General features: G+C 58.4%; 2 protein-coding genes and 1 long non-coding RNA gene across 3 annotated transcripts; 2 read left to right on the top strand and 1 right to left on the bottom strand.

The window, feature by feature from the left end:
- The first annotated feature begins 319 nt into the window (after positions 1–319).
- Positions 320–1,737, top strand: RPL36 (ribosomal protein L36). The gene is made up of 4 exons (XM_069591407.1): positions 320–507; positions 685–779; positions 1,400–1,534; positions 1,608–1,737. Exons 2-4 carry the CDS (start codon positions 687–689, stop codon positions 1,695–1,697), a joined length of 318 nt encoding a protein of 105 aa, XP_069447508.1. The 5' UTR covers positions 320–507; positions 685–686; the 3' UTR covers positions 1,698–1,737.
- A 127-nt stretch (positions 1,738–1,864) lies between these two features.
- Positions 1,865–21,045, bottom strand: LONP1 (lon peptidase 1, mitochondrial). Its single transcript, XM_069591388.1, has 18 exons — positions 19,891–21,045; positions 16,029–16,117; positions 15,356–15,475; positions 13,293–13,524; positions 13,035–13,096; positions 12,720–12,849; positions 12,256–12,339; positions 11,267–11,487; positions 9,632–9,770; positions 8,943–9,121; positions 7,697–7,784; positions 7,187–7,309; positions 6,991–7,107; positions 4,826–4,966; positions 4,282–4,447; positions 3,413–3,639; positions 3,172–3,336; positions 1,865–2,210 (listed from the first exon to the last, which is right to left on the bottom strand). The coding sequence occupies exons 1-18, from the start codon at positions 20,545–20,547 to the stop codon at positions 2,034–2,036; spliced, it is 3,117 nt and encodes a 1,038-aa protein (XP_069447489.1). The 5' UTR covers positions 20,548–21,045; the 3' UTR covers positions 1,865–2,033.
- On the top strand, positions 3,615–6,554 carry LOC138441031 (uncharacterized). The gene is made up of 2 exons (XR_011257216.1): positions 3,615–4,960; positions 5,702–6,554. It is a non-coding gene; the product is annotated as an uncharacterized lncRNA (long non-coding RNA).
- Positions 21,046–21,141: the final 96 nt, after the last annotated feature.

Here is a 21,141-nt window from a genome sequence, read left to right as displayed (position 1 = left end):
GTGCCACCGGAGGACTATATCACACTTTTCTTAACGCTAGTCCAGAACTTAGCTTCGTGTATCATAAAACCAATTCCTCCGCTAGTGGAAGTTTTATTTTGTGCCAGGTGTCATTATATCTTGCTCAGTTCGGAATAGGTACTATTTTTGTCATCCTTCTATAAATGGAGAAATTCTGGTAGTGGGAGGTGGAGTCCCTGGCGCTGGGCCAGCCGGGTGGCGGCAGAGGTGGGATTCCAACTCTCAACCCACCTGCAGAGGGAAGGACCGCCGCCATAGTCACGCCCACCCGGTCCGACTAAAGATTAAAACTTGCTGTGGTAAATTCGCTGGCTCTGGGTGTCTGATCGCGCATGCTCAGAGAGCCCGCATGAACACCTCCAAGCCGCCAGGGGGCGCCCGAGCCATTCTTGCCTCTCTGGCCCGCTCCGCCCGCGAGCTGGTAGATATCCCAGAGTTCCGCTCGTCGCAGGCCCTTCCGCCGCGGCAGCCATTGTAGAATAACAGGTTAGTGAACTCTCTCGCGAGTAGCATCCGTTGCCATCCGGGCCCTGGTGGTCCCAGGCAACTCAAGGGATGGCTGAGTGCAGCGAGCGAGCCCTTGGGAGCCGAAGCGCGGGGTTCCAGGCTGTGGGGACCCCGCCGAAGCTCACCCACATCCCTTCTCCCCTTTTCTGTCGGCAGCCATGGCTCTGCGCTACCCCATGGCCGTGGGCCTCAACAAGGGTCACAAGGTGACCAAGAACGTGGGCAAGCCGAGGCACAGCCGCCGCCGCGGGGTGAGTACCAGGGCGCGCGGTTAGCGGGTAGGAAGCCTTCCGGGCGGAGGGCAGGGCCTAGGCAGAGGCTCCCGGAGCGCCGTCGGGGTGTCGAGGACCGGGGGAACCCTGGTGTTTTAAGCAGGGGGAAAAAGAATGTGAGGCTGGCCAGAGGAGAGAGTGGAAATGCTGGTTACCCTTCTGTGTGTTCTCCTTTGCTGCGGGCGCCCACCGGGGCCACGAACCAGGACCCTCCCTCCGCGCCGTGGATTCGGAAGCTGGGGCGGGAGCGACTCGGGAGCGGGTTTTGACACATGAGCAGGGGATTGCCGAGTAGGAAGGTGCATGGATCCGGGTTGAAACGTGGAGGGAAAGTGGACTCCTTGATTTTCATGTTGAGGAATCGTGGCCTCGAGAGGAGGGTGTGTGTGTGTGTATATGTTTCTTGGTTAAGCGGCCCCAACTCCACGGTGCCCAGCTTGTGTGCAGGGCGACAGTGTTCAGGGTCCCGGGACAGGCCGTGCAAAGGGCCGGGCGTGACGCGCCGCTTTGACGCCGATGAGATTGGGGAGGTGGGGATCTGGGCTTCCGTCGTCGGCAGACCCCTGAAGCCCTGGCCCTGACACCCCGGTTTCGCGCAGCGTCTCACCAAACACACCAAGTTCGTGCGGGACATGATCCGGGAGGTGTGTGGCTTCGCCCCTTACGAGCGACGAGCCATGGAGCTGCTCAAGGTCTCCAAGGACAAGCGGGCCCTCAAGTTCATCAAGAAAAGGGTAGGTGGGATTCCCGTGCGGGGGCCAGGTCTGGGACTCGGGGCTCAGGCTCACGGCCCTCCTTGCCTGGCAGGTGGGGACACACATCCGCGCGAAGAGGAAGAGAGAGGAACTGAGCAACGTCTTGGCCGCCATGAGGAAAGCGGCAGCCAAGAAGGACTGAGCCCTTCCCCTCTGTTCACAATAAATCTTGCCCAAAACTCGGCGTTTCTCTGCTGCCATTGGAAATTAAAGGGTAGTTCATCGTTGAGAATTGGGGGGGAGGGTCCCACCCCCTGGAGCATCCCGGAGAGGTGGTGGTGAGCAACAAAAGAGGCCACAGACAAGCAGTACTGGAAACGGTTTTTAATCATAATTAAGTACACTGATTGAGTCATAGTAAGATCGGGCTTCCAGTCTTCCCCCAAGCTTCCTGGGGCTCAGCTGCTCAGAGCCCCTCCAGGGGTGCAGTTCTGGCAGGGGCCAGGCCCAGCAGCACCAAGGGTACCAAGGGCTGTGGTCACCGCCCCACCGCCAGGGCCTCGGCCCTTTCCTCCGGAAAGGCGATGTCAAAGATCTCGCGGTAGTGCTCCACGAAGTGCACCTCCAGGCCCTCAGTGATGAAGGCAGCCAGATCGTAGAAGTCTTTCTTGTTCTCAGCTGGCAGGACGATGCAGGTCACCCCAGCACGCTTGGCCTGGGAGGGAGGGGGTGGCTGGTCAGTGGAGGAAGGAGAGGGCTGGGCAGGGAGCCAGACTCCTGGTGCCCGCCCTGCCTTGCAGGGATGAGGAAAACAGGCCCCAGGTACTATCATCAGCCTCCACTCTGGCAGCCTGGGGAGCCAGAAGCTCAGGCTTCTCCTCAAGTGCTCACAGCCTAAATGCTCCCAAACCCCAAGTGGGCCTGGAAATACATGCAGTGTGATGTACATGGTTTCTTAGGTCAATCACAAGACTCACTCACTGCTTTACATTTTGAGGTTTGGCACCTAAAAATGCATAGGAGCTGAAAGTCCCCACACTGCATGACCTGTTCCTCAGCCTGACTGCTCCTTGGGGGATGGGGGTTCCCATGTACTGCTTTAGGGATTAGTGGCCCATGGAAGCTCCCACTCTACAGGTGAGAAAAGCAAGGCCCACACACCCTGCCTGGCGTGTCTCCCTCGCCACAGCCTCTGGGGACCACTCTCTTTTGAGATACCAGGGTGCCACAGTGAGGTGTGTGGGGGCTCAGAGACAGTGGGGCTCCATTAGGAATCCCTCAGCCCAACAGGGGAAACCCAGGACAAAGGGCTGCCTCCACAGTCCAACCTACACACCGGGGGAGACCAGGCTCTACCACTGTCTCCTGCAGCCACGTTCTCGGTGCTCAGCCACCGGGCAGAGAGGGAGACCCCAGTCTCAACCTCAAGGAAGGAGCTGAGATGGGCTGGATCAACCACTGCTGGGCGAGGGGTGGGGAGTCAGGTTGTCAGCTCAATAGAGGCTCCAGGCCAGGCAACCCTGGGTCCATCCTTAAGCCCAGAGAGCGTCACTTTCCCCATCTAAACTCAGCCTGTCACCCTGCCTTTTCCCCTGGAGGTGAGGTCAGCCCTGAGTGATGGCTGTGATGGCCATACGTTGTCTGGGTCTCTCTCTCTGAGCCGGTGCAACACTCACCGCGATGGTCTTCTCCTTGATGCCGCCCACAGGCAGCACTTTGCCTGTGAGGGAGACCTCACCCGTCATGGCCAGGTTCTGCCGCACTGGCCGGTCCAGAGCCAGGGAGAGCAGGGCCGTGACGATGGTGCAGCCGGCACTTGGGCCGTCCTTGGGGGTGGCACCCTGCGGGGAGACGGGCAGGTGGGCAGGGAGCCTGGCAGGCGTGCAACCCAGGGCGAAGGATCAGGGTGGGCCTCACCTCAGGCACGTGCAAGTGGATGTGCGAGGTCACCAGGAACTTGTTGGAGGCGTCATGCTGCATCAGGAAGGCCCTGGCGAAAGTGTAGGCGATGCGGGCGCTCTCCTTCATCACCTCCCCCAGCTGGCCCGTCACCTCCAGGCTCCCATCCTTGTCCCCCTTGTCACTGTCACTGTCTCTGTCCCTCGGCCGTCTCAGGGACGTCTCAACAAACAGCGTGGAGCCTCCTGGGGACCCGAGGGCAGAGCCATGAACCAGGGCAGCCCCAGACTCCAGGACAGCTGCCCCAACCACCTGCTCAGCACTTCCCAGTAAAGTTCCTTACACTGCTCATCCCAGCCTAGAACCTCCTCACCCCCAGTGCTCACACTGTCCCTGCAGCCACCTCCTCGGGGCAGCAGGTGGAGCTGCAGGAACAGACCTGGTTACACAAAAACTGAAGACAGTACCTGCCTGCCAGAGCCTGCAGGCTCAGGAGCACAGCTATCTCAGTACAGCCCAGATCATCAGACTCCATGTCCTCAGCCTACTTCCTCTGACACCCGCTGCCTGCCTGCAGACCTCCATCTCAGCTACACAAGCCCCTGAGCTGCTCTGCCACCACACTGCAGCTCCCAGACCCCAGGGCCAGTGGGCACAGCGAGGCCACTTGGACAGGGTTCCCTGAACCCTCTACCCAGAGCTGCCCCTGCGGCTGTGAGGGGCTCTCCTTCAGGCAAACCTGAAAACCAGGAACTCAAAGCTCACGGCACTGCGGCCACCTCAGGGTCCCCGAATCAGCCCTGCGCACTCCTACCAGCAGGGAAGGGCGTTCAGAGCACCCCAGGGTGAGCGCGCCCACCTCTCCTGGAGGTGCAGAGGCCACTCACCCATGGCCGTCCAGGCCAGGCCCATGACCACGCCAGGCGGCGTCACGTCATACATGCGCTCCACTGTGAACACCGGCTTCCCCACGAAGTCCTGCAGGTTCTCGGGCGTCACCTCCACAAACTCAGCCTCACCACTGACAATCTTGTAGGCAGACTTCCGTAACACCTGCGTGGGCACGGTGGGCTGGGGGGTGGCCAGGCCACAGGACCCTCCCGTCCCCAGCCTGACCCCAGCTCATCTCCGCTCGCTTTCTGACTTTTTAGTTTGTAAAGCACACATGACCTAAAACCATCTGAGCCATTTGTAAGCAGACAGCTCGGTGGCAGAAGTGCATGGGGGCTCGCGTCCAGCCATCCTTCCAGAACCCCCTGGTCATTAAGCACTCCCTCCCCGTTCCCCACCCCCAGCCCTGACCCTACCATCTGCTTCCTGTCTGTGGCTGTGACTCCTGGGCACCCACTGTGGCATGCGTCCCCTGTCTGGCTGGGCCCACTTTAGCCATCACAGTCCCAGGCTCCATTTGCTGCTGGGCAGGCAGCTCACCTTCTCCACCTGCTTCTGCAGGTTGCGGACACCGCTCTCCCGGCAGTACTGCTTGATGAGGAGGGTCAGCACGTCAGACGACAACTTGGCCTTGCTCTCGTCCAGGCCACAGAGGGCACGGGCCTGAGGAACCAGGTACCGCTACGGGGAGGAGGAAAGCCGCCGTCAGGATCCCCAGGGCCTCTGGGACCCCCCGCCCAGCCTTCCAAGACCCCTGGCTGGGTAGATGAGGTCACTGAGGTATACCCTGGGCCTGCCCTGACGAGCCTCTGTCCACTGGAAGTCATCCAGCAATGACAGGGTGTCAGGGAGGCTGCTCCAGGAGGCCATGCCTAAGCCAAGACCCAAAGGGTGAGGAGTCAGCAAGGCCAGGACGTGAGGTGCAGGTAGCGATCCTGGTGGGTGCCAGGATCCTGAACAGAGGGCTTGGGACCTCCAGACACTGGCCTGCCACCTCCACATGCTCCCAAGGCTCTAGCCTCTGCCCAGATCTGACTCCTGCCCTCCCTCCAGGTGCCATCGTAGGTGCCTCTTCCTCCAGGAAGGCCTCCTTGATCCCCTAGACTTGCTCCTCATACTGAGACTGGTTAGTAGCTGCTGCCCAGTACAGGCAGGGATGGGGAGCAGGTCACAGGCTCCAAGGTCACTCCTGCCACACAGCAATGGCTGGACAGTCAGTCCTGAACACTGACCACAGGCCCGATGCATCCCATAGTCCTCATCTTCCTCCTCCTTCAGGGCCTTGAAGGAAGCCCTCCACCCACTCCGCCAAGCCTGCCCCTCCGCTGTCCAGTCAAGTCTCCAGGCTGGGGGGAGTCCAGCACCCCTGCCACCACCTCAGCCAAGAGCTCTTTTTCTCGCCGCCCACCCTGCCAGGGGACACAGAGACTGGGAGCCAGCTTCAGTCACAGCTGCAGAAGGCTCAAGGGGACGAGTTCACTCAAGCCCATTCTAGAAAGAGAACGCTACGTGAGAAATACAGTCCGCTGGGAAGGAAGCCTGGCTTTGCTGACTGCAGGCTAGCGAAGCTGCCGCACCCCTGGGCACCAGAAGGGAAGGACTCCCCACCCAGGAAAAGCTTCTTACCACAGGTGCAGGCAGAGGCCTGAACCTTGGGTGAGCCTGGGACCAGGAAAAGGCCAGGCAGGTGGTCGCAGAACTGGGAACCATGGCCTCCCTGTAAGGCCCACAGCTGCGAGTGACCGGGCCTGGACACCAGCCACACGTGTGACATTAAAGGCGGGGGCTTCCTATCAGAGCTGAACTCAGGACCCCAAGATGGGGTGGGGCCCTGAGGCCACGGGTGGGGCTGTGCTGTGTTCAGCACTGTGCTTGCAGAGGTGGCTCCTGCTCTGGTTCTACGGCCTGCAGTGCTGGGACAGGAGAATTCCCACACGAGCGCTTCCAGGACCCGTGGGCCTTCCCAAGTGACAGGGACAAGAAGAGCAGCCCTTCTTATTCAAGAAAAGCCCCTTCCAGAACACTAAGAATAACAAGGTAATTATTAGCATAGCTGGCTGGGGGCCAGAAGAACCAACCGAGAAACTGGAGGGACAGAGGTCTCTGCCCCCAGGGAGGGAAGGGCGCTGGGGGGCTAATCACACACAACCAAGGATCTGATCAATAACCTGAGAAATGGGTCCTTCCCTACTCCTCGCCCCAGTGTCTCTTTTTTGGCTGTTCCCTGGTTGAATCCTTTATAATAAACTGGTAACAGTGAATAAACCCACTTCCTGAGTTCTGTAGGCTGTTCCAGCAAATTATCAAACCGAGGAGGGGATGGTGGGAACCCCTGACTGACACCTGGTCAGTTTGAGGTAAGAGGCCAGGGACTTGGGGCCTGTATCCAAGCTGGGGGCTGGGCTCTGCTCTGAGCGTTGACCCTGGGTCTCATGCTATTTCTGGATGCCAAGTCAAGACCACACTGACTCACAGGCCCCTCAGTGGGAACCGGCAAGCGCAGGGACCCCACCCCTGCGCCTCAGTGTCAGAGGTGTGACTGGCAGGAACGGTTCACACCAGCCTCATCTGCCTCTCGTCATCCCGCCCCATCCCATCTGTCCCTCTGGCACGAGAGCCCCTGAGCAGTACCCTGAGCTCTAGCTAAGGGCCTGGCCCCAAGGGAGCACCTGGCTATTTCCTGAGCCCAGGGCCGCATGTCTCACCTCAGCAATGGCGAGCTTCTCCTGGGCCACATAGCCTGACACGTTGATCATCTCCATACGGTCCCGCAGTGGCTCGGGGATGGTCTCGGTGATGTTGGCCGTGCAGATGAACAGCACCTGGGGGTGGGACCGTGAGGTGCGGGGGAACAGGGTACCCATCCATCCCCCCTGGCCCAGCCCCAGGAAGGACACACACCTTGGACAAGTCCACGGGCACGTCCAGGTAGTGGTCCAGGAAGTTTGCATTCTGCTCAGGGTCCAACAGCTCAAGCAGCGCAGATGAGGGGTCGCCCTGGTAGCCCCGGCCGATCTTGTCCACCTGAAGGGGCAGGAGTGGGCGGGGGTATTGGCCCCTGTCCTGCCCCAGCGCCTGCTCACCAGACACCCCAATGGGAGACAGAGCCAGGGGTCAGGGCTGGGGAAGGCCAGAGCAGAAGGAAGAGCAGGGGGGCCGGCACAACCGTGAGGCTGGGGCAGGGACGGCGCCCTCCAGGGCAGGGGCGCCAATGTCAGGAGACAGCCTGGGAGCAGCAAGGCCACCCTGTGACTGGCGCCATGGAAACCGCAGGGACCATGATTTCACCTTGAATACAGACTCCGTCTGCTCAGGGCCACCTAGAGCTGGGGGCCAGGAAGGCCCAGGGCCCACGTCCAGCCTCGGGAATGGGTGTGCGCCCAGCCAGGCCCACCCCCCAGCACCACGCACCTCGTCTATCAGGACCAGGGGGTTCTCCGTCTTGGTCTTCTTCAGACACTGGATGATCTTGCCCGGCATGGCACCCACATATGTCCGCCTAGGGAAGAGGGCAAGGCGGGGCGGTGGGTGCCCCAACACCTGGGCTAGCCACACCAGTGCCTGAGGCCCAGCTCCCTGGAGCTCGGAGACACCCATGTGAGACACATGGGCCCCCCCCAGAGAGCCGCCCAGAGGAGACACAGGCAGCATGGGGGGCCCAGCAGAAGATAAATGCTTCCGTGCTGTGCAGGTGGGCAGAGAAGTAGATCACCCAGATGCTGGAGGGTCCCTCCCCCAGCTCAGGCAGGAAGTGCAGGAAACAGGTTCACAGCCAAGTCTCACTCAGACTCATCCCCCTAGATAGCAAAACCCAGCCTGCATGGCCTGACTCAGCAAAAGGAGAGAGTGGGGAGCAGTTGGGGCCTGTGGCAGCAATGTCTCCAATGCCTGGGTCCCCGGGGTCACCAGGCCCAGGGCCCAGCTGGCACATGCTTTCAGGAGGACTGCTGCCAGGAAGACCTGCAGGTCCCAGTGTTCAGGACTGTCCGTGTTTTTAGAAAAACCAGAAAAGTAATTTAGACACAGATCTAACCCTTCTTTGAACACCACCGGATAAAGGTATGCTCCAAGTCAGCTCGGAGCAGACATGTATCTGTTGTGCTTGTGTCTCACTGAGCCAGGCTTTTCAGAGACCCACCTTCTGCAGAGGCCAACAGGGCGGGAAGCCCTGGAACACAACACACACAACACCCTGAACGTCCCACTGAACGGTGCCATGCAAGGACCAGGTGGCTGTAAGAGCCTGCACACAGGGAATGCCAGCCCCCGCTCTGTGCCTGACAAGGGAGGAGAGAACCAAGACAGGCTCTGAGTCTTCACCAGGGAGACCTCCCACTCTAGTGCGCAGGCCTGAGGCCATGACACAGCTCCCGAACTTCGGCCAGTGCTGTGGGGAGCTGAGCTGGTGGGATGTGAGCTGGAGCCTGGCAGCCCGGCCAAGAGGCTCTCCCAGTGACCGAGAAGCCGAGATTTTGAGCGAATGTTTGAGCACCTTGATCGAGCTGGGCCTGAAGTCAATAAACACCTTTTCAGTTACCTACTCCTGTGTGCAGTTTGCTGCTTGTCCCCATCATGATACCAGAGCAGGAACAGACCCAGGAAAAGGCAGGCTGACAGGAGGAGAGGTGAGCTCTGGGGGCGGGGGGGACGGACCTACCTGTGTCCCTTGATCTCGGCCACATCTGTCATGCCTCCAACACTGAAGCGGAAGTACTCCCGGTTCAGGGCACGGGCGATGGAGCGGGCGATGCTGGTCTTGCCCACGCCCGGGGGCCCATAGAAGCAGAGGATCTTGCCCTGGGTGGAGCCCCGGAGCTGGCTGACGGCAATGAACTCCTGCGTGCAGAGGCAGCTGCATGAGGCAGCGCCGGACTTTCTGAAGGGCAGGGGGCCCACCTGGCCTGAGGCTCCCCATGGCTAGGAGCGCCTGGCCTGGAGGCGCCAAGCTGACCAGACTGGTTTGTCACAGGGAGGGACAGCCTGTGGCACCAACAGGACGAGCAGGCGCCGGGGGATGTAGGGACTGACTGGGGGGTGACCCCAATGCCAGGCCCACCAGCCCTCAGCCAGATGCCTCTGTCCCATTTCCTCCTCTCACGAGCGTTTTTATCCCTCTGGTGGATCCAGGAGCCTTGGGCGGCCCCTGGCACCTCTGAGCCACTCCAACATTGGTGCCTCAGGCCCCTGCTGACACCACTCCAGCCCTGCCACAGCCAAGCCCCTCCCAGAGCCCAGACTCACAGGGGGCTCCTCCGGGTCTCCCCAGCTGCACGGGGAGTCCTGGGTCCCAGGCCGGCGGCCCCGGGCCTGTGTGAGGGTGTGGGCGGGGCTTGGGTGGGGCCTCACCAGGATGCGCTTCTTGACGTCCTCCATGCCATAGTGGTCCTCCTCCAGCACCGCCTGGGCCCGCGCCAGATCTAGGTTCTCGTTGCTGTGCTTGCCCCACGGGATGGACGTCAGCCAGTCCAGGTAGTTGCGGGTGACGCTAACATGGGACAGGTGAGGGCCGGTGAGCAGGCCCTGCGCGCCACCTGACTCCCCAGCTGCACACCCAGGCACTGCGACCCAGGCATCCAACAATGGAGCTGCAGAGAGCGCTCGACAGGCCGGCCCGCCTCACCTACTGCTCCAGGCAGACACCGTGTGTTTTATACCGTGAAGGTCTGTACTAACTCTGCCTCAGCAGGTGATAAAGTACTTCTTAATTAAAGCATGTAACATACTTTTTCCTTTTTTTAGACAGAATGCAACTGCAAACCTAAACTACAGTATGGGGTAAACATAACTTCTACACTCAACAGGGAAACCAACAAAATTCACATGACTCACTTTCCTGCCGTGAACCAGGCCTGCAGTGTCCCGAGGTCTGCCTGTGTGAGCGCAGCTCCTGGCCCAGAGGCTCAGTGAGCATGGGGACAGCTCAGAGTCCCACAGCTCAGGAGGGGCCAGCGATGAGGACAACCTCACCCAGCACAAGTGGGGAAACTGAGGCCTGGAGCTGTGAGCCAGGGACAGAGGAACCCCCTCTCAAGGGGCCTGAGGAGGAGCAGGCAGGAAGGGCAGTCAGAGGAGGAGCCAGACAAGAGAAGCACAGGTGGGAGAGAGGCTCTGAAGAAGGATGGGCTGGGAGCAAGGAATGTTTCCAAGAAGCTGGAAGAGGCTAGAAACAATTCCCCCAAGGCCTCCAGAAGGAACCCATCCTTCTCATCACACCAGAAGTGAGGGTCTCTGCCTCCAGACCGGAAGAGAAGTCGATGGTGTCTGGGGCACTACGTGTGTGGTCCACCCTGATGTGAACGTGGGGAAGGTATTGCTGCCCCAGGGAGAGGAGCTGGGAATGTCTCTGGTTACAGGTCTGCAGCATCTGGGGAAACCAGGGAGTTCCAGGGTCCCTGAGCAAGAGACCAGACCTCTCCAAACACCCTGATCAGACAGGGGCCTAACACAGCCGCCCGGGAAGCCGGCCCCTCTGAGGCGCTGTCCCACACAGCTGTCCCGGAGCAGTGCCCAGGTAGAGTCAGAAGCATCGCACGGTCCCCTGACCCCTTAGCAGCCACCCTGACGCCCAGCCAGCCTGCACAGGAGAACAATGGCCAGGCAAGAACAGGAAGACACTCGTTTTCTGACTCTCAAAGCTGCCAGAGGAGACCAGGGGACCGAAGGTCAGGGGAGGGGCTGGCCGCAGGGCACTGGCCCTGGGAACTCCTGGTCCTGACGGGTGGCACGGGCTTGCAGCCCAATGTCCCTGGCTTCAAATCCGTTCCCATCCACCAGCCCAGGGGCAGGGGCACTGATTTAACTTCTCCAAGCCGCAATTCCTTCATCTGTGAAACAAGGGCGACAGAGACCCGGCCCCTACAGGGACCACACGAGAGGACTGAACACGTGAGGTGACAGGAACATGCCCGAGGGCCCCCCATTGTCCTGGCCTTCCAGGGTCAAATCCTGGCCCCCACGCCAGGCCCCTCGGCACTTGCTCACTTGAACTCGGAGGAATGGTTGTCCAGCAGGCCCAGCTTGCTCAGCTCCTCGTCCACCACGTCCATGACGTGCTTGGGGACCACGAGCTCCTTGAGCCGCTCACGGAACTTCTCCTCGATGGCATCCTTGTCATCCTTCTCCAGGCCTAGCTCCTTCTTGATGATCTTCAGCTGCTCCTGCAGCAGGTACTTGCGGTGTGTCTGCTTGATCTTCTCCTCCACCTATGGGGCCCAGGCCACTGTCAGACCAGAGGAGGGGGCCGAGGCCCGGGGGCCTGCCACATCCTCGGGACCCAGGAGACAAACCTGGGACACCCAGCCTCCAGTGGCCCTCACCTTCAACCTGGAGTTCCCTGCACACGGGTCTCGTGATAAGTGACCCCAACTTCCAGGGGAGGAAGGGATCCGCCCTTCAATCCTGATTACAACCAGGGAAAGCCGGACCTGATGCCAGCATGTCCCCCACACTCATCAAAGCGGTGTCACCCTCTAAAAGCTGACACAGCAGGACACAGGCTCAACACTGGCGCCTGCCCCGGGACATGCTGCCCTGCACTTTCGCATGACAGCTGCCTCGTGGCTTTTCCAATAAAAGATGTAATACAACTTTTTTACCTAACATAGAATCAAGTGATATGATGGTGTATGGTGGAAATGAATCTCAAATAAGAGTATTTGCATAACTAATTCACTTTGGTGTATAGCAGAAACTAATATATCACTGTAAGTCAACTATACTCCAGTAAAATTTTTTTTTAAAAACTAAATGATTAAAGTGACCTAAGTCTGGAAAAGGGAAACGGACAGTCCAAGCAGCCAAGGCAGGCCTCTGCAAGCCAAGTATGGGGAAAGTCCCTTCAACCTTTCCCAGGCTGCCTCCCAATTTCTAGGTTTCCCCCAGAGCTCCCTGGACAGTCAGGGGACCTCTCACTCTGCGCACAGCTCCTGGCCCCAATGTGATGTTGCCATGGGTTCGCAACCTCCGCTCACCTCCCGGCCCAGGCGCTGCTGCAGCTTGCTCAGTTCAAACTCCTTCTTGAGAAGGGACAGGGCCTTATACAGCCGCTTTGGAATCTGCCGAGAAAGGGAAGATCATGTATGCAGGCCGAGGGTTGGGGGACAGGGGAGGCAGGGCACAAGAAGTATGAGCCCTGGCGGGTGGGCAGGCCACGCCTCCTCAAATCCGAGAGGCCGGCCCCCTCGGACCCAGGGCTCCAGCCACACCCTGCAGGCCTGCAGGCTGTGGGGACGAGGACGTTGGCAGAGGCACTGCTTCTAATGTTGAGTGTGGGGACAACCCAAACACGCCACCCACTGAATGACAGGCACCGCCCAGGAGGACACCGCGTGGCCATTACCAAGGACCAGGGGTCGGGGGCAGATGGAAGGGGGCGGGCTAACGTGAAACCGCCCAAGAGCAGCAGCCAGTCAGGGAGGCCCCCGGCCGCACTCACATTGGTCTCCTCCAGGACTTCCTGCAGCTCGTGGGACTCGGCCCCCGTCAGCGCTGCGCCCATGTCGCTCAGGTAGATGGGGTTGTCCACTACCCTGTGGCCGGCCTGCATCATCTGCAGCACTGACTCCCTGCAAGGGACCCGGCGCTGCACCAGGCCGCCAACCGCCAAGGCAGCCACCCTCCTGACACGCCCTCCCATCTGCCGACAGCTGAAGCATGAAGCTGCTCCCCCGACCCGGGCTGCCTCAGGAGCCCCTCGAGCAGGACACGCCCAGGCTAGCCTGGCCTCCAGGAGAGAGCGCACAAGACCAACCTGTAGAGTGGGTTCAAGGCGATGATGTCCCTGATGGTCTTCACGATCTCCGCAGTCAGCGCCTAGTGAGCAGGGAAGCCCCAAGCGTGGGTCACCAGACCAGAGGGAGCTGCAGCCCCCGGGTCCCTCCTCTCTGCGCTGGAGCCGGCTCCTCCACAGCAGCTGAGGCCCCGGCCCACCTCCCACCTGCTGGCAGCTGGCTCCTCCCAGGACTCCGGGGGAACACGGCCCTCTGCCCCCCGACACCCTCGCACTCACCTTCACCTCCTCCGTCACCTGGAAGTCCTCGTGGACCACATTCTCCACCTCCACCATGAGCACCTCGCCGGCGGGGCTGCGACCAGGCCCCACCACCACCTCCAGCGGCCGCTTGGTGGCCCCGTCCTCTTCTGCCTCTTTCTTGCCCCGCTTGAGCTTCTTGCGCAGCTTCTGCTTGTTCTCGCCCTCGGGCTCCTCAGGCTCCACCTCCAGCTGTCGGTTGATGTGAACCCTGAAGACGGGAGGAGGGGGTAAAACCACCACCAAGGTGGGGTGGGGGGATCCTGCCTGCATGCTCCTCCACGGTGTCCATGGCTGAAGGGCCTGCTGGGCCCAGACCCCTGCAGCCACCAGGCCTGAGGCTCGCCGCCGTCTCAGAACCCAAGAACCTCCACCCTCGGACTCCAGCCGACCCATCCATTCCAACACCTACTACCCTCCGGGAAAGAGGAAGCCAGTGGCAGCCCACCTCCAGGGTTCATCCAGGACTCTGCCTGCCCCTCCCCCAGCCTCCAGCACACCCCACAGTGGCTCCTGCACACCGTTCAGGATCAAGGGTGCCTCCAGCAAGAGGCTCTCCCTGACCTCTCAACGCGAAGGCCAGCCCCACCTGCACAATCACCCAGCACCGCCCTCCATTTTTGCTTCCCCCACAAAGCACCTGCCGCCACCATCAGAATTCAGCTCGTGACCTGTTCTCCCCACTTGGGGTGAGCTCCCCAAGGTGGGTCCCTCACCTGCTGCTCCACTCACACCCGAGGGCCCGGCAGACAACAGGCCGGGTGCCACCGCCGTGCTGGCTCATTGCTACCCGGCAGGCTAACAGCACTCTCTTAAAGAGCAGGCCTGAGAACTACCAGGGGTGCGGATTCAGCGCCCGGCAGACACCACCAGGGTGCACAGAGAAAAGGCGGTGGGGATTTGGTGAGCCCTGGGGCGACCTGGCCTCAGAAGCCAGCAGGACTCATTCTACAAGGCACCCTGCAGGTGAGCAGGGCAGTGAGGAGCTGCCCGTGTCTTTATTAATTCTGGTTGCACCTTATTCTGTTTCTCCTACACCATGACTCCTCCCAGGAGACAAAGGTGCAGGCTCTTTCCTAAAACAGACTTAACACGAAGACAGGTATGGGAATCAGTGCAGCCACCTGGATGGTCCACAGATGCGCTGCTGACCCAGGCTGTTTCCCAGGTGCGCTCCGCAGGGTGAGAGAGAAGGGCTCCATGGGACTTCCCTGGTGTCCAGTGGCTAAGACTCTGCACTCCCGATGCAGGGGGCCTGGGTTTGATCCCTGGTCAGGGAACTAGATCCCACATACTACCACATAGAGCCAGCAGAGCCAAATAAATATATTTTTTTAAAGACTGTAAGAAAAAAGGACAGAGGGCTCTCAAGTCAACAAACCCCCCACCAGCATCTCCAGTAAGAGGCTTTTCTGAACACTTACAGCCTAATGGCTAGTGACCCTGAAAGGTCTCCCACACGCACAGGATCACAAGACATCTTTGGGAGACCAATGTTCCCTGGAACACGTGAACAACTAGTCTATTCCTTTCAGCTTCAATCCAGCCCATCTTATAGGTTTTTCTTAACTAGCCATAATAATACAGAGGGTTAGACTGGGCTTACAGATGTATGCAGCCCTTCAGCAGAGTGGAGGCAGGGGTACTCTGGTGAGTGAACAGCCACAGCCTGGGGCTTCCCTGGCGGTCCAGTGGTTAACACTCTGTGCTTCCTCTGCAGGGGGCCTGGCTTCCATCCCTGGTCGGGGAACTAGATCCTGAATGCCATGTGGCACAGTCAAGAAAAACCCCAACCAACCAACCAAAAAACCCCGCAACCTGCCAAGTTGAATGGAGCTGCAGACATGGATGGCGGGCCAACACCCAGACATGGGAGACACGGCAACATGCCAGCTTCCGTTTTGTGGTGCTTTGTGGACTAATAAGCGTGAGAGATGGTTTCTCCCTGACCACCCAGAGTACTGCTTTAAGAGAAGGGCCCTGAGACTGGGGATGGGGACCCACCTCCAGCTGCAGCCACTCCTCCCGTCCCGTCCCCGCACCTCCGGTGTCCCATGACGATCATGCGCAGCTTGTCCCCCAGGTCCTGCATTTCGTGGATCTGCACGAACGTCCCCGTGTGGTAGATCTCATCCAGGTTCTCAACCACGTCAGACTCATTGCTGAGGGAGAGGGACACGGGGCACATGGGCACAGGTGCTCTGGCTCTCTCAGGAGCAGAGAAACACCCATCCTGGCCTTGACCTCCTGGCTCCCACTGGCATTCTGGGATGCAGGGTCACTGCACACAGGCAGACAGGGCCACATGGAACCTGGCCTTTGGTTCCATACTGCCTCTTTCGGAGCTGGCCTAGAATGTGCCTTCTGACTCCGAAGTGGAACTAAGTCCTACCCAGAAGTGAGGCGGACGAGTCCTGAGCCCCCACACCTGCCCACCTAGCTCTGCTCTGAAGTGGCCTTGCCCTGGGCTGACACCGGGGGTCCCTGAGGTTAATTTCCCCCTACCTGAACTACACACAAGGCTCAGGGCTCGAGGCGGAATCGTAGCCCTATCTAAAAAAGGATGCTCAGCTCTTGGTCTTGTCCCCCGTAGGTTTTGCTAGGTTTGTTTCAGGTCAAGGGCCAGAGGTCTAGGCTACTCTACCGATCGGGCTCTGTAGGGAGCTACACTCCAGGGTGGTCTCAACAAAAGGGTGAGGGGGAAATTACACTTACTTGTCATCTTTCTTTAGAAAGACGCCGGCATATGGCTGGGCAAGGCGGACTTTCCTCCTTAGCAGCTCAACCAGCTTCTTATTTTTAACCTAGTATGACAACAACCCCAAAGTGAAACACGGTGGGTTTTTCTGGCTGATATTTTGACAGCAACTCTAGCATTTTCAGTGTTACACTCTGGAGATGCACTGATCTGATCCAGGACTAACCTACATGGTCCAAGAACTCCTGAACCAAAAAGAAAAGAGAGGACGGGCGTGGAGAATGGAATGGGGCAGTGCAGGCGAGCTGCACTCCTTAGATTTTTTCCCTCTTGCTAAAAGGAAAACTCAAAGGAGATGAACAGCCAGAGCCAAGAAACTGATTTCACATCCCCTTCCCAGAGCTGGTTCTGCGGGGAAATGCCTTGCCTTGAGAGTCTAAACCCTCTGCTCTTGTCAGGAGGACAATGGTAAATGTGCATAACTCAACTGCAACACACTCCACAGGCTAATTTTCATGGATATCCCAATCCCATCTATATCACATATAATGATCATCCGACCCCGGCCCCCTCAATCACAGCGCATTCTCATGTTGTTTTATTGGCAGATAGAGGGTTCATGTTTCTCAGGAAACAGCTGCTGGGGAGGAGCACAGATGTCCTTAGGGCTCAAACGATTCCCTTCAGGTCCCAGGCCAGACCTGAACTCAACTTAATGACCCTTAAACTTTGGCACGAATCAGAATCACCTGGAGGCTTTTTTTTTTTTTTTTTTAAGAACAGACGGCTGGGCCCCAACCTCTAAAGTATCTTATCTGCTGGGGGCTGGAATGGGCCTGGGATTCTGTATTTCAAGCGAGCTCCCAGGGGATGCTACTGTTTCAGGGACCAGACTTTAAGAAGCAGTGCTAGCTCACTCCATGAACACATGGTATGGGGATTCCTGACACTCTAAAGGCATTCTTTCCAGGATAAAGGCCCAGGACATTCATCAGGAGGTACCTGACCCACCCAAACTTAAGAGTCATTGGCCTACACTCAGAGGCCACTGATGAGGAGACGCTACTGGAGCAAGTTAGCCACAGACAGGGTCAACTTCACCATCAAGAGTAATCCCAACTTTACTAACAAGTTCAGATTTACTTATTAAGCACTCTGGAGGCTCCCAGTTTCTCCTCTGTTAACAGCTGACTGCTGCATCTCTATTTTGACCACACTGCACAGGATTATCGGAGAAGGCAATGGCAACCCACTCCAGTACTCTTGCCTGGGACACCCCATGGATGGAAGAGCCTGGTAGGCTACAGTCCAAGAGTCGGACAGGACTGAGCAACTTCACTTGCAAGCACTGGAGAAGGAAATGGCAACCCACTCCAGTACTCTTGCCTGGAGAATCCCAGGGACGGGAGCCTGGTGGGGCTGCCGCCTATGGGGTCGCAGAGAGTCAGACACAACTGACGCAATTTAGTAGCAGCAGCACAGGGTTATAGTCTCCTGACCAGGGATCACACCTGTGCCCCGTGCGTTGGAAGCACCTGGTCTTAACCACTGGACCACCAGGGGAGTGCCCTGACCCTTGCATCCTAACGCCTGGCCCCTCCCTTTGGCAGGACTCCTTTTCCTTATTTGCAAGGTAACAGCAATAGAACTGGAGGAGAAAATGGCAACCCCATTCTTGCCTGGAAAATCCCATGGGCAGAGAAGCCCAGCAGAGCAGTCCATGGGGCAGCAGAGGGTGTGACGCAACTGAGTGACTGAGTACAGCAATAGAAATACTCCATGTGAGCTCCACAAGCCAACCTCACACCATCTGCATCAACTCCTAGAACCCTCTCGGCTTAGTCCTAGGCGGGTAGAGAGTGTCTCTTGAAAGAATCTTATCCCTGCTTGGGCACTGGGGATAGGAGGCAGGTGCCACATTGCAAGGCTGAGGGGACCATACCTGCCAAACAGTCCTGGCCCCAGAGGCCTGGAGGGTAGAGGACAGCTGGCAGTGGGAGACAAGGATGAAAAAAAGACCCACCAAGGGTCATCTCTGTGGTGTCAGAAGCACACCATGGAGGAAACAGCAGCCACTTCTTATGAAGGCGTATGAAGCAGCAGCTATGTTTCTAAGTCCCCTACATGTGACCTCATTTACCTCCCATCACAGCTCTAAGAAATGAGGGATTGCCCATTTCACAGATGAGGCAATGGAGGCCCAGAGAACAGCTTGCTCAAGGCTATCAAGCTGGGGGCAGAGGGACCAGGATGTGAACCCCCAAGGTCTGGCCTTAGGGCCTGCCAGTAATCACTATTTAACATCAGAGAATGCCCTTGGAAAGGCAGCTCAAACGTACGCAATCAGCAGTTCCAGGGTGGGGATGTCTTTCTGTCCCCCGCTTGCTGACTGAATGCTGTCCCTCTGCTTTCCAAGGGATCCCTGAGATTTATGCAGCAAAGATGGGAGTGTGAGGGGAGGAGGGTGAATGCAGACAAGGCTGATTCATTGGATGACCTTGCTCAGACAGTTAACAGATAACCTCCTCCACAGACTTGTTTCCACATCATGAAAGAAAAGATGGGGGCGGGGGTGGGGAAGAAAGCAGGCATTCAGGTTCTTCCTACTCTAAAAACTCAAGGTCTGGACTTCCCAGATGGTCCAGTGGTTAAATATCCACCTACTGATGCAGGAGACACAGGTTCAATCCCTGGTCCGGGAAGATCCCACATGCTGTGGGGCAACTAAGCCCGAGAGCAACTACTGAGCCCACACTCTAGAGCCCGTGCTGTGCAACGAGAAGCCACTGCAGTGAGAAACCCTCAAAAGGCAACAAAGCGTAGCCCCTACTTGCCGCGACTAGAGAAAACCTGAGTGCAGCAACGAAGACCAAGCACAGCCAAGAAATAAATTTAAAAAAAAAGCTCCAGTTCCTTGCACTCTTGCTTTCTATTACATCACCCCGGTCCACTTGCCCCGCCCCCTAAGCCATGGCTCTTACTCTCTTCCACCAAAATGTAAGTTCCTGAGGCAAAGGGCTGTGTCTAACTTGTTCTGCTGAATCCTCAGCCTGCTACATGGTAACAAGTCAAGAACACTCTGCCTGACTGCATTGCTCAGGCGTGTCCAATTCTTTGGGACCCTATGGACTATAGCCCAACAGGCTCCTCTGTTCATGGGATCCTCCAGGGGGATCTTCCCCACCCAGAGACTCAACTCACGTCTCCTGCAGTGTAGGCGAATTCTTTACCGCTTCGAGGCACCCTGGAAGCCCAAAGAACACTCTACTGAATGAATAAATCCCTGACAACATCCTCCGGCCACCTTCCTCCTAAAATTCCTCTACAATTTCTCGCTCAATCATTTTCTGTACTACTAATGACCTCCCCATACAGAATAACTTACTACTCTTATTTATGCCTCTCTAATCCCCGCTGGAACCTAAGCTCCAAAAGCAGGAATGTGTGTCCGTTTTGCTCACTGCTGTGTCCCTTAGTCTTACAACCGCACCTGGCCCATGACCTCGATGAACATATAATGAAGCTATGAGGAAGGCAGATAGCCCTGTGGGAAGAGTGAGCTACCGAGACCCGCAGAGAAGTGACTGAGCGGCAAGACTGTTCTGATCCTTCCCGGCACCAAATTCCTATGACTGGGAGTCTATTGGACAATCCTAAACTCACTGGATTCAACTTTCCTGCAGGGATCTGAAAGGGGAAGGAATCTAGCTCAAGTTCATGGAGCTAGTGCTGGGAAGACTAGTACTTGAACTCCAGGCCTTGGAGAAGCTTCGCTCCTGGAAAAAGTTGCTGGGGTATGAAGGTGGTAAATGATCCCTTGGTCCAACCCGCGGCTTGCAGACATGGGGAAACGGAGGCCTACGGAGGGGCGCTCATTACCTCAACAATCTTGATAAAGCGCGGGAACACTGGGTTGCGAGTAACGGCGATGAGCGGCAGGTGCGGGAATACGTCCGGGATCATCATCGGCGTCAGCGCCGTTATGACAGGGCCCTCCCCGCCGCCCGCGCTGCCTCCCACGCCCGAGGCCCCGTCCTCCGCGCCGCCCTCGGAGGCATCCTCGCTTCCCGAGAAGGCGCCGCCGCCGCTGCGGTTATTCGCCTCCCAAAGTCCCCTCCAGTGGCCAGCGGCCGCGGGGCTTTGGCCCCACAGCGCCCAGGGAGGCGAGGCGTCGCAGGCCCTCTGGCCTCTGGGCAACCAAGCTCTGGCCGCAGTCAGCACCCGCCCCCCGGCGGCGGCCAGTAACGGCCGCCGAAGCGCCCAACACCTTGCAGCTCCCCACAGCCGCACACAGCCTGTGCCCCCCGCCATGGCCCGGCCATCCTGGCGGCGCGTAAGACTTGCGTCATTTCCGTGGGCCTGGCTGGGGCGCACGTGACGACCGGCGCGTGTCTGGGTGCCCGCGGGAGGGGTGGCCGGAAACGGATGGCTGCGGGGGCGGGACATGGAAGAGTGGAGGCGGGGCCTACACAGCGCGGAGCTAGAATTTTCAAGATACCTCGTCACATCCACCTTTTCCGATCTCCTAGCCAGCATGCTTGAAGTGTGGTGTTGGAGAAGACGCTTGAGAGTCCCTTGGACTGCAAAGGAGATCAAACCAGTCAGTCCCAAAGGAAGTCAGTCCTGAATATTCATTGGAAGGACTGATGCTGAAGCTGAAGCTCCAATACTTTGGCCACCTGATGCGAAGAACTGACTCATTGAACAAGACCCTGATGCTGGGAAAGACTGAAGGCAGGAGGAGAAGGGGACGACAGAAGATGAGATGGTTGGATGGCATCACTGACTCGATGGTCATGAGTTTGGGCAAGCTCCGGGAGTTGATGATGGACCGGGAAGCCTGGCGTGCTGCAGTCCATGGGGACTCGCAAAGAGTCGGACACGACTGAGCGACTGAACTGACCTGAGCCAGCGCGTTCAAGCCTCCTTCGAATCACGGGGAGGGCTGTGGACACGAATGATGGCCCCTAGAAAGAGAAAAGCGTGGCTGCAAGCGCAGCTTCGGGAACGAGTTGGGCAGCCTAGTCCAAACAGGTTTAGGAACTTGGGTGATATGCGCATGCTCAGACTCTGGACGCGTCACGATTGGTGGATTCGGGTTTCCCGGGAGACGCTAAGGGAGTGCAGAAA

Source organism: Ovis canadensis, chromosome 5 (assembly GCF_042477335.2).
Source record: "Ovis canadensis isolate MfBH-ARS-UI-01 breed Bighorn chromosome 5, ARS-UI_OviCan_v2, whole genome shotgun sequence".
Lineage (NCBI taxonomy): Eukaryota > Metazoa > Chordata > Mammalia > Artiodactyla > Bovidae > Ovis > Ovis canadensis.
The sequence above is the reverse complement of the archived record's forward strand: the minus strand, read 5'-3'. Positions and strand labels throughout refer to the sequence as shown.